Source organism: Sprattus sprattus, assembly GCF_963457725.1.
Source record: "Sprattus sprattus genome assembly, chromosome: 5".
Taxonomy (NCBI): domain Eukaryota; kingdom Metazoa; phylum Chordata; class Actinopteri; order Clupeiformes; family Clupeidae; genus Sprattus; species Sprattus sprattus.
Window position 1 is genome coordinate 34,098,190 of NC_137924.1, and position 12,427 is coordinate 34,110,616.

The 12,427-nt window shown below is 37.8% G+C and overlaps 1 protein-coding gene across 1 annotated transcript in view; it reads left to right on the forward strand.

The window, feature by feature from the left end:
• Window positions 1-2,489: 2,489 nt before the first annotated feature.
• The window catches only part of tnfrsfa (tumor necrosis factor receptor superfamily, member a), a 45,365-nt gene continuing 35,427 nt past the window's right edge, over window positions 2,490-12,427 (forward strand). Inside the window, exon 1 of the mRNA XM_080838210.1 lies at window positions 2,490-2,668. Within this exon, the coding sequence (XP_080694336.1) occupies window positions 2,633-2,668 (36 nt within the window). The 5' untranslated portion in view covers window positions 2,490-2,632. The remainder of the gene's footprint in view (window positions 2,669-12,427) is intronic.

A 12,427-nucleotide genomic window follows, 5' to 3' on the forward strand; every position in this document is an offset into this window, starting at 1 on the left:
TACTTTTACTAAATACTTCTACTAAAATCATATTGTTGTGACGTCACATATTTTAGTAGCGCCCACAGCACCCCCGGCATGAAAGAGGTTCCAGCGCGCCATGTATTGCAAGGTATATGGCAGTTAGCATAGCTTGTAGGGGTAGATTCATTCAACCTTAAAGTGGCATTATGCAGTAATTTTACTTCAGGGTTAGGGTTAGGATAAGCAGTTTTAACTTAATAACAGCCTTAAAAAAATTGGGGCGCTACAATGACTTTTGATATGGAGAATCGCTCATGTGCAATTGCCATACCAGGGTCCGTAGGCATTGTCGCTGCCAAATGTGAGGACCCGCCTGATGTGAGTCCGCATGCGCAAACTTTGCGACACTATTGAAGTACAACGAGCCAGGTAATGCTGGTGGTGTAGGCTACAGCATGAAGTGGAATGACAAGCGCATTTGTTTACGTTTGAAATCCACCAAGGTTTATGATGTTAAGCTTCATGTTTATTGAATTATTAGTTAAGCAGTGCATTCATTAGCCTACTAGTAACAGTAATACAACTTAGCCCCATATGTTGACACTGAGCCTTATGCTGTAAACCGTTGACAAAATTAAAAAACACTACGTTAAATAAACCTACATTATGCGTTAAGAGAAGCCAGATACGTTGATATTAAACCATGTATGAGCATGCACGTCTTAGATAGTTTGCTCCTGAGCCTTCTGCCGTAAACCGTTTGTGTTTACGCATGCGGACTCACATCAGGCAGCGGCGGACTCACATCAGGCAGCTGACTCACATTTGGCAGCGACAGGCATATTACTGCGTTATGTAGGTTTGCCTGAAGCCGCCCGTTTTCTACTGTCTGCCGGACTAGTAAGTAGCTTATTTGCCGTCTTGCTTTGTCTTGTGTTGCACTTACATGATGTTGACTGTGTTAGGACAATTATTGACTAACTAGTTCGCCATAGTGTCAAAGTAAGCACATTTCAAGAGGTTTCGCTAGTTTTAGCCCCTAGAATCTCGTTAGCGATTAGCAATTATTCAGTTATGCTGATTCAATATAAGTCTTTAGTCATGTTTTAGTTAGACAAAGTATGTCAATTTGGTTACCCGTTTAACTCAGCTTTTAATGTTAAAATGTTTGATGTGAAGCTTTTGATGTTAAAATACCTTATTACATTAATGAGACCCCACTTTAAGTTTGTATTGATGGTTTTGTTTTGGTAAATGAATTAGTCTGTCTGATAGATAGATAGATAGATAGATAGATAGATAAATACTGTATTAATCCCTTTGGGAAATTCTGGGATCTTGCAGCTCTCACATATTTACAATAATTACTAACATTACAAACAATACAATTCAGCTATGTACAGTGGAGGATGAATACGAGAAGAGTTGATACGAGATAAAGAACTATTGTAAAGAGTTTGTGGCACACTTAACTTAACAGATGCAGGCCACTGAGGATGCTACGTGAACATGGGAGATAATTTGAGCTCGAGTCAAGAACGATGACCTACTAGGCCAAGCTAACACTAGAATTCACATCTCGCATACTTCATAAAAATAGTGGTCAGCGAAAACTGCTCAGGTGAAAACTGATGTTGAAGCCATATTTCAATTACAACCCACAAAATACAGTTGACCTCAGAGACTATGGCTCAGAAGGTTGTAGATTTGCAAGGTAGATACAAAGTCAAAACAGTGTTTTAAAACAATAATTAAAATCAACATTCCCTTTCACTAAGAGCAGACCATGAAGTCCATTTATTAATAGCCTTAATGATTTGCTAGTTTTGGAGTCACAGAGGTGTTAGTTAGAGTAGGTGTCATGCAACTCGTCAAAATGTCTAAACCAATTGACAAGATAACGTTGCCTAGCTAAAGGTTTTTGAGGTAAGTTGCTTTAGTTACATAATTGGAACAAGATACACTATTTTATCTCATAACCAAGCAAGTTAGCTACTAACTGAAGTTGGTGAATAATGAGTAAGACTAATACAAACAGAACTGTATTTATAGATGTTGAGGTAGGCCCCCAAATCACTAAATCTGACTGCAAATATGTGATTAAAATGTTGCTAACTGAAGGCTATGGTTTGAAGAGGCTATAATGAACTCAAACAATACTTTTAAATCAATGGAAATTCTAAATTCACACTCTGTTATCCTGGAATGGCATACAAACTCACTCAAATATACTGATTTAACATTAGACCATTATAAGTTAATGCAGACGCAGGACATGGAAAGTAATATATATGTTTCCTCAGGTCACGGGCTACAGACTACTTCTGTTGGGTCTCCATTAGGTCATCTGTGGGCTCGAATCATAGGCTGGGTTGGGCTGTCTTCACTGGGACAATGCGACCCCCTCAGTCTGTGCTTCTGCTCGACTGTAATTGGTTTCCACTCGCTGACGTCAAACTCGTAAAATTGTCCAAGAGACTAGGCTAGTTAGTCCTTCTCCATGGACATACTTCGTCCAAGAAATCCTCAAGAAAGTAATCACGGGATGGCGTAGATTATGTGAAACTGTACACAGGATTTCGGTGATTTTGGAATAATCCCCCGAATTTATTTTAAGGAAGATCTTCAACGACCTTCAGATATAAAGTCTGGATTCCTTCGCAACCGAATGATGAACAGCAAATTGTTTTGCTTAGGGCACACGGTAAGAGAAAAATGCTTCAATGTTGAATCGGCACTGACATAAGGCTAGATAATAAGGACATTTAGACAACTCTTAACGGCGAATTTACGTCGACTAACTTTAGCTCACACGCTCGAGGTTTATTTCAACTTTGATTTATTTAGAATTAAGTTCGTTGCCTACAATTTCTGAAGTCTTGCAACAGGTTGTCTTCTACAGCTAAGTGAAGTAACGTTAGCATATTTGGCTAACTACGCGAACATTACTTCAAAAGTTTGTGTTGCTACTTGCATACTACTGGGGAGATCTCATCGGCCGGGGCCTTAGGTTGGTATTCCATGTTTCCTTCCTCGCATAGCACAACAACTGCTATTGATGTCCTCTGAGCGGAAATATCAAGACTTTTTTTTTGTGATGTTGGAAGCCATTCATCATGGTGCACTGCCGTGCTAAGAGGGAAATTTAGATGAAAAAAAATAAATGTAGCTTTCAATCTGCTTTTTCCCCACGCATCAAGTCTCAATTTGAGCCTTGTTTTATACTAGTATTCATACGTTGTATTAGTTGTGAATTAGGTTATAATAATGAGGACGGAAAACCCGTTTGCACATGTTCTATTTAACGCTATAATACAGTCTCAACATAATCTAGCCTATTAATTTAAATAAGCCTATATTTGATGCCAAAACAAAACAGTTTTTCAATTGAACGAGTCTGTAGGCTACTCTGTGTGTCCGAGACTTGCTTTAAAAAAATGGTCTGTGATTCAAAGAATTAAGATACTTAATGTTTCCTTGCTGCCTGGCTTACATTTGTCTAACATATTGAGGGTGGGTGTAAATGCAACCTTTACAATGTGATCGCATATTTGTATTGTTTATTTCATCTTCCAGCTCAGACAGAGTGCAGACCGTCAGCCTGCATACTAATATTATGCCGAAATGCATGGACAACACAAGGGCCCATAGTTTGAGAGCAAGACGGCTGCTAGAAACTAAAGATACATGCATACTGGCAGAAGTCAATCAGTGAAGGGCTTGGTTGAAACTGACCAATAACCTTGCCTAGCAATCTCTTTAAGATAGTGCTATTAAAATTCATTTTTATGATTCATTTTTTATATTTAACATATACAAAAATAAAGAAAGAATGCACATATGCAAGAATTGCGAGGCTACCTGGGTGTAATTTATGTTAGTGGAAATGTAATGGTTAAAATATCTGGGGGCATCCAAGACATCCTGACACAGAGCTCAGTTGAATTTATAAGTTTGCAAGTTTATTGAGCACTTCAACTCACCCAGCGGGTAACGTCTGAACTAGCGACCTGCTGACTTGGGGTGAATCTCATTTCCTTCATTTATCCATTCTCGCTTCCTTCCTTCATCCCATCCTTCATTTCTTACATCCTAGCCCCTCCCTCTAATAAAACGTGAAGGAAACAACAATGGCTGCCTAAGATGCGTAGATGTACTTAATGGATATAGTGATGAGGAACAATGTTTCCACAGCCATGGGCATTTGCGAGCAAAGGTCACGCTATAAGAGAGAGAAAATTTGGTTAGTAAACATCAATTTGATGAACAGATGAGGAGATAAATTTCAGTGAACAACCAACAGTATGTAATATTGCCACTTAATCATATCAGTATTAGCATTATGTGATATAGAAGGAGAGGGAGAGGCTGCCCGGCAAGGTGTATGGGAATGTTGTTTATGTTTAGATTTGATTAATTAGTTATGTTGGCTGCCTTGATGCATGGCAATTTTAGTTATACAAGCATAGTAAGGGTGGCAAGATAAAGCAACAGTTCACAACTGGTTGGTGACAACAACACGCGCCACATGCCAAATCCAGGATCCGTAAAGCCCCCCTCTTAACCAAACCTTTTCTTGACCTTTTAAAAACAGTGTGTTAAGAAGGAAAAGCTTCAATTATTTAAACAAATTCTGAATTGAATTAGACCTGCTTAATGTTGAATTCTATGCAAACAGTGATTTAAATTAAAGTTGGTAGATTTGATGACAATTTAAGAACATTTCTTGGTTTAGCTGATTTATTTACGTTCATAAACCACTATTTTATTTTTCGATTTTTAGCTTGACAGAAAGCAAGCAAGGAAAGAAAGAAAGGAAGAAAGCATATAAAGAAAGAGAAAGAAAGCATAGGAAGAGAGAAAGAAAGCAAAGAAAGTAAGGAAGAAAGAAAGCATAGAAAAAAGAAAGCAGGAAGAAAGAAAGCAAGAAAGCATATAAAGAAAGAAAGAAAGCATAGGAAGAAATGTGTGCTCCTTTGGCAGCAGTTAGAGAAAAGAGACATTCTTTGTGATGTCACACTTTGAAAGATTTAAACTGTAGCATTGAGGAACCAGGACAGAGGAAGCATGCAAATAACATTATGAGATGTGCCTCTTGTCTGAAGTATCCTCTCCTTCTGAAGTATCCTCTCCTTCTGAAGTATCTCTCCTCCAAAGTATGTCTCTCTGCTTCTCTGCGTCTTTATCTTACTGCCTGTTTCAAAATAAAAGTCCCTTCACATTTTACGTGCTATTTATAACAAATAATAGTCCGTGCCTTTCATGCTGGCAGTCAATTTTGAGTACCTTGGTGGTTTTAATGGAAATCTGTAGTTCACAGGAGATAATCTGTGTGCAAAGGTGATAAGATACATTAGGCTAGTATTTGAATTCAAACATATTTCCTTTGTGTTGGTTCGGCAGTAATTCAGTGATTTTACATTTAAATATCCATTAGCTCAGCTCTAACAATGTTCAGTCTTAAGGAAAATAAGTGATAAAGCATGATAGATCACAGCAAATTGTGCGATTAATTTGTTCAGTTACTTTTTAATCAATTGGCAGGAGTACTTTGATCTAAATGTGTCAGATGAGATGTAAGAAATGTTCAGACAGTGGTGCAGATTCTGGACGGTGTTTGCTAGGAGCCCTTCTCTTAGTAATAAACCATAGTGCTTGTCAGACCTATTTTAAATGTCCAATTCATATCTTTCAAACTGGGTGTTGCATTGTCAGGGCGTGTGGTTTGGAGGCTGATATAAAAGGTAGTGTCTTCGGTTTACTTACTTTGACAAAAACAGCTTGTGATGTCAATCCCGTAATCGCACCCATTCTAGAGAATTTATCTTGGCCTAGTATGTAAAATGTCTGAATTTGCCTAATGGGACACATTTGCAACTGTGGAAGATATGTACTGAAACAAAAAAATCCATAGCTTACATTTTTGCTTACATTTTTCAGCAGCCATACTTGTACCCACTTGTGTGCGTCCTGTGGGAACAGGAGAGATCAGATCTATTTTCTATGGAAATAAAAGTTTTGAGGGCGATATCCAGGTTAACGTTTTAATATATTTTTTGTCTTTTGCTAAGCCTTGAATAACCATGGTATTAGACATTAGGCGTATTATATTGAAATTATTTTTTACTTAACATTTTTCTAGGAACATGCTGTATTTGGTGAAGTCTATGCACAAAATCATGTCAAATGTTGATCTGAGTGAGGGGGAAGGCTATTTGGGAGTAGATATATTCATTTGCATGACACTCTGCTACTTGTAGGGCTTTGACCCCCTGCCTAAAAATCATATTCGAAGTTCGTTTGTTTATTAATATTAATATTTGAATATATTTGAATATTTATTAATAATAGTTTGACCATTAAATGCCTTCAGTAAGACCTATATGGTATAAAACTTAAGTTGTATATGTTTTGTCCACCAGAGGGCAGTGTATCAGTCAACGTCAATGAACTTTTAAATCATTTAAATTGAATGAACTGAAACAGACATTTGTGATAACCAATCAGAATTCGAGTTGGCAACATTGGGGCAAGCTAGCAGGCATCACGTTGAACGTGACACGTACACGTACTTTAATTGGATACGCACTTTAATTGGATACGCACAAGTGCGGCAGACTGACGCAGTGCCTCAGGAAGTGCTCATTTTAGTTGGCGAATGGTGGTGGTGAATTAGCGAAAAAGGAAATTTAAGTTTATTTTCAACCCACAATGGCTGAAGGAGAAGGAGATATCGATCTGGTCGCTAATATAATAGAAACGCCATTTTCAAGACGGACCTTTCAAGAAAAAAATGGATATCGTGAGGATCGGGTCAGTTTAATGTAATTGCTTTGCAGGTGGGACAATGCGATGTTTAGTGGACAAACTTGTTAAAGCTCACATAGGCTACTTTCTATTAATTGTTAATACGGCTGTATTGATTTTAAATGCTCCGGAAATATTAATAAAGTCTGTTGTACTCGACTATGTTAAGGTGATGCAATGCTAACTTATGCTGCCTTTCTGTATACATATATGGCTCGAGAGCCATGGCGTCATAATAATGGTATTAAGAGGTGGATTCACTCAGTTTAACTGTCGTGTAGGACATCGCTGAAGGCCTAGTCGTGAAATGCACGGACCTCCACTGCCAATGACAGCCTTGCTAACGATCTCGCGATTCAACTTCATGCCTGAAAAAGCTTCGGAATCTGAATTGAAAACAACGTTCAAGCAAAGACATTTACAAAAAAATAATGCCCATAACAAGTTAGAATATTAAGGGCTGCCTAATATTCGTTTGAATATTTTTTTTTTTTTTGATATTCGAATTATATTCGAATTTCGAAGTTCGGAGTCAAAGCCCTAGCTACTTGTAACTACAATTAGATATATCCTAGCATCCTATCCTATATCCTTAAAATGTACGCAGTGACCATTGCATGAATGGTGATATGTGTGAGGTTGTGACGTTACACTACCATTCAAAAGTGAGACAATTCCTTGCCTTTGAAAGAAAATCACATTCTTTTCGATTCAAAGAGCCTGAAATCATTTAAAAATATGGTGTAGACATTTTTAATGTTAATATTATAGTTAGAAACAGCTGATTTTGAATGGCATGCGTGCTTTAGGCTAAAGGTCAATTTTTGCATCACTATGTTTCAGTGGCACGGTATGTAGGCAAATGCTAAATTATCATGTTTAAAAGGTTAATTCATCATTAGAAAATCCCTCTGCAATAATGTCTTTGTGTCTGAACTTGTTGTGCTGTTTAAGGAAACCAGAATAGTTTTCTATCAGCCAATTGGGGCTTCTGGATTTAACCATGGTCTAAAAATGGGTGGAAAGAACATTAGGCTATTTTATTCAAGAAATTGCAATGCAAAAAGATATCTGACAAAGGTGTGTACCACATTCTGCACAGACTAGTGAAAATTAGCTTAAAGCAGGACAGAAAGAGAAGTTGAAGGCCCCGGTGCACAACTGTGCACGTGGATAATAGCATCAGAATGTATTAAACAGATTGTCACAGGCAGGGTTCTTAAATAGTGACCCAAAAACAGCAGTCTTATCTTCAACATTGAAAAGGCTTTGGAATGCACTGTAATGCAGAGTTTCAGAGAAAAAGCTCTCAAGTCTTAATTGCTTAAGTGTGGATGGACTGTTGGTGAGCAGCCGACTAAAATAAAACACTCTGTGAGGGACCAGGCCATCTACCCCAAGCTCTGGGAGGAAAGTGGCAAGAGATGACAACATCAGGAGCAGTGGCAGTATTTTGTCTATAGTCCAGAATGACAATTTCATTCCCTCAGGTTTTAACATACCCTGTGTGATGCGACACTGAACATAATACACGGTACGCATCAGAAGTGAGTACACCCCTGTGAATTATCACTTAAATGTCAGATGACTGTCACCTGTCAATAATTGTATTATTTCTAAGTTGACTTGAGTATTTCCTTTTATGAACAATCAAAATCAAATGTATTATATTCCTTATGAAAATACAGGGCTCAAAGTAGAAACTCAATGCAACATAAGACAATACACCTGTGATCACTGATACACAAGTTAGAAAATCTGTGATCATTGAAAAGAAATTGAGTAAACCTGTGATTTTCAATTAGCCTAATTGAAGCAACACAGGTTGTTTTCTTTAAATGAACACCAGAACTTCATAGACCTATAGTGTCTGTCTATTTGAACACCAGAACTTAATGGACCTATGGTATCTGTCTATTTGAACACCAGAACTTCATGGACCTATGGTATCTGTTTGAACCCCAGACCTATGGTATCTGTTTGAACACCAGAATATATGTATAATAAAAGTATGGTTATTGGTCTTGATCATATCAGACAAGCTATGGTCGGATTGTCTAATTATCCACTCACTATATAGAAAAATCTATTCAGTTCACTATGTAGGGAATCAGTTGGTAAAACAGTGGACAATTTCTGACACTACATTCCAAAACATTCCATGCCGGTAACTTGGTAACCTAGTAATTCAATGGAACTGCTTAGATTTGGTAAATTCATAAAAATGAATGCTGTTACAAGGCAACAAATGTGATACAGCTAAAATACCGTATATATTTTCCATTCAAGAGATGCTTTTCGTAGCTTTTGTTTCATCATTCATTCAGATTGTTTTCTTTATTTCCTTTACTGTACACAAACGTTAGCTAGTGTCCGTACCAGCTAGAGACAGACAGTTAGGTTGGTGCCTCTTAGGAATTTGAAGTGCTGGCTGATACATGCATTTAGACAGCTTTCTTTTGGGGAAAAACTATGTTTAAACAGTTATAGATTATAGAAACATGGTTAGGTTGAGAAAATCCTAAATTTTGTATGCAAGTCTATGGGAGATGGGGTAGCTTTCCCCCTTAGATGTTGTGTCAGTCACTTTATGGGGTGTCATGCATTGTTTCTATTGCATTTTTGACACCCAACCTCACATTTGGCTACCAATTTTCATTATTTATCTCAAAAAAGCCTTTTGTAGCACAAAGGACTTTCAGCCACTGTGTTGCGTAGACTTTCACAAGCATTTAGCCAACGTGTTCTATACCAGCTTTGCAGCACAGATTTTTTACATTTGGCTGAAAAATGAATTACGTTAATGCACTTTTCCAATTCATATTTAGTTGTGTGAATGTCTACGGCATGACACGTTTTCCACATGAATTGACATGCCAAATTAGCCCATTATAGGCATAGAAAAGGCTGTTGTTTTATTGTCACTTAGGCTAATAATTAGGCCCAATCTGTGGTGTAAAGTACGCAATTTTGTGTATTGTAGATTGTGAACAAATTGAATTAAAGGTCCTTGAATGGTCATGTAAAAGTTTTGCTCATAGATCTCAATGGTTTAACATATGACGATGACTGTAGAATGTTCTTTAAGTGGGCAACTCTGCCATTCACACCTAGATCCCAGGCGGTGCTCAAACCTTTATGTTTAAGTTATGGTTTACTGAACCCCTCTAGTTCTGTTGTCAGGAACTTAAAAAAAATAAAAATACGGATACCACAGTTAATTGTCATTATATTCAGAGATCAGGAACCTTAGCAGACATGTCACCTCTTTTTGTGGAGCACTAATAGAGCAGTTGGCATGGGCTCAGACATCTCAGTAAAATGATCAGCTTGATCCACATCTTCATTTATAGGCAATGGGTTATTATTAAAGGCATGTAAGGTTATAGCCCATAGGCCTACTTAAAACAAACAGACAAATCAATAAAGGCATAAATATATAGCTTTATTTTGTTTTAAGGTAACAGTATGTAGTAATTGTACTTTAGGGCTAGGATTAGCAATTCTACCCTTAAATAACAGCTTTAATAAATTGTGGCGCTACAATGACGTTTAATATGGAGAATACCCTCTGTGCCATTGCCATACAAGGGTCCGTAGGCATATTTCTTAGCTATGTACATTTTCTGGAAGCCGCCCGGGTACTACTCTGCCGGACTAGTATGTAACTTATTTGGCTTCTTGCTTTGTCTTGTGTTGCACTTGCTGGATGTTTGACTGTGTTAAGAAAGTTGTTGACTCAGTAGTTTGTCAAAGTAAGCACATTTGAATAGGTTTCGCTAGGTTTAACCGCTAGCATCTCGTTAGCGATTAGCAATTTATAAATAATGGCATAAATAAATATATACCTTTATTTTGTTTTAAAGTAACAGTATGTAGCAATTGTACTTTAGGGGTAAGATTAGCAGATCTACCCTAAAATAGCCCGGGTACTACTCTGCAGGACTAGTAAGTAACCTATTTGGCTTCTTGCTTTGTCTTGTGTTGCACTTGCTTGATGTTTGACTGTGTTAAGAAAGTTGGTTTAGTTGGATAGCATCTCGTTAGCGATTAGCAATGCCAATTGATGCCAATCACAACAATTTTCTTTTTTGTATCAGTCAATAGCGATAGTTAGTGATCAAGACCTATTTCAAGGCTATATAATTATATCCCGGTGAAATACTCTTTTCTGATTGGCTGGCATGTATCCCGATTTTTCTAGATAACAGGACACCATTAAGTACATCCAGTGAAAACATTTTGATCACTGTTTCTATATCAATGCTCTGGAAACTCACATAACAGCTGATTGAAAAGCGCCCCATCGATAGAGGCTACTACAGTGAGTGGGTAGTCTGGTAAGCTAATGAATGAACAAAATAAACGTTCTCTTCTGGAGAGCTTGCAACAAGCTAGCAAGCATATAATCGGACTCAGCCAGCAAGCAAAAATTATCTGGTTCATTGCGATAAATGTAATTTTTATTTGTATTGAATTAAAATTAAATAACCGGGTTACTGTAGGTTTAGCCGCAACCATTGGAGGGAGGTGGCAGTTCCACGTACCATTTGTCAGTGTATGGTGAACACCAAAATGTTTACATTTAACTGACAGTTGCTCATATTTTTAAAAACCGATAGAGTTGCATTGATTGACACCAGTGTTTGGAACGTTTGAGTTGCTTTATGCTTTGCCATACTGGGAAAAAGGCGAATTCCATTGACTGTATTCATGGAGAGAGCTAGACTTGTATTGTGTCTTAGCACTTGAAGGGCTCTTTCACTGTGCTAGCCGATGCTAACTGCAACTAGAAATAGACAACTCTTTACCTGAGAGTTATGTAATGCAATGCCAGGCTAACAGAGGAGGTTTAGCCGCAACCATTGGAGGGAGGTGGCAGTTCCACGTACCATTTGTCAGTGTATGGTGAACACCAAAATGTTTACATTTAACTGACAGTTGCTCATATTTTTAAAAACCGATAGAGTTGCATTGATTGACACCAGTGTTTGGAACGTTTGAGTTGCTTTATGCTTTGCCATACTGGGAAAAAGGCGAATTCCATTGACTGTATTCATGGAGAGAGCTAGACTTGTATTGTGTCTTAGCACTTGAAGGGCTCTTTCACTGTGCTAGCCGATGCTAACTGCAACTAGAAATAGACAACTCTTTACCTGAGAGTTATGTAATGCAATGCCAGGCTAACAGAGGACTGTCTGTTCTTCTATGTTTCTCCTCAGACTGCAGAGCTACAGGGCTTTTTAGATCACGGGTTACTTGTGACTTCTTATCTTGTAATCTACTGAGAAAGATGTGATTGGAGTTTGCAATTAAGGTGTTTTTATGTTTTTCAGTTTGGTCATCATATTGCTTGTCTCTGTTATGAATTGCATTGTTACGTGCTGAATTGCATAGTGGAGTTATATGTGAAAAAGTGCTTTCATGAATATGGCAGAATATAACCGCATGATCCAATTAGTTGTTTCTACCTTCTGTGCCCTCTGAGTTGTGAACACATGTTGAACAGGAATAATGTTTGAAGTTATCTCTGAAAAAGGATTGGATATCTGCATAGTCCAGGGTATGTCTCCAGCAGTTCCTGTCAGGAAACCTCAAGGAAGCGAGGAAGTATATTTTTAGCACGGGGTGTGTGATGGACTTTTCCCTCAACAAT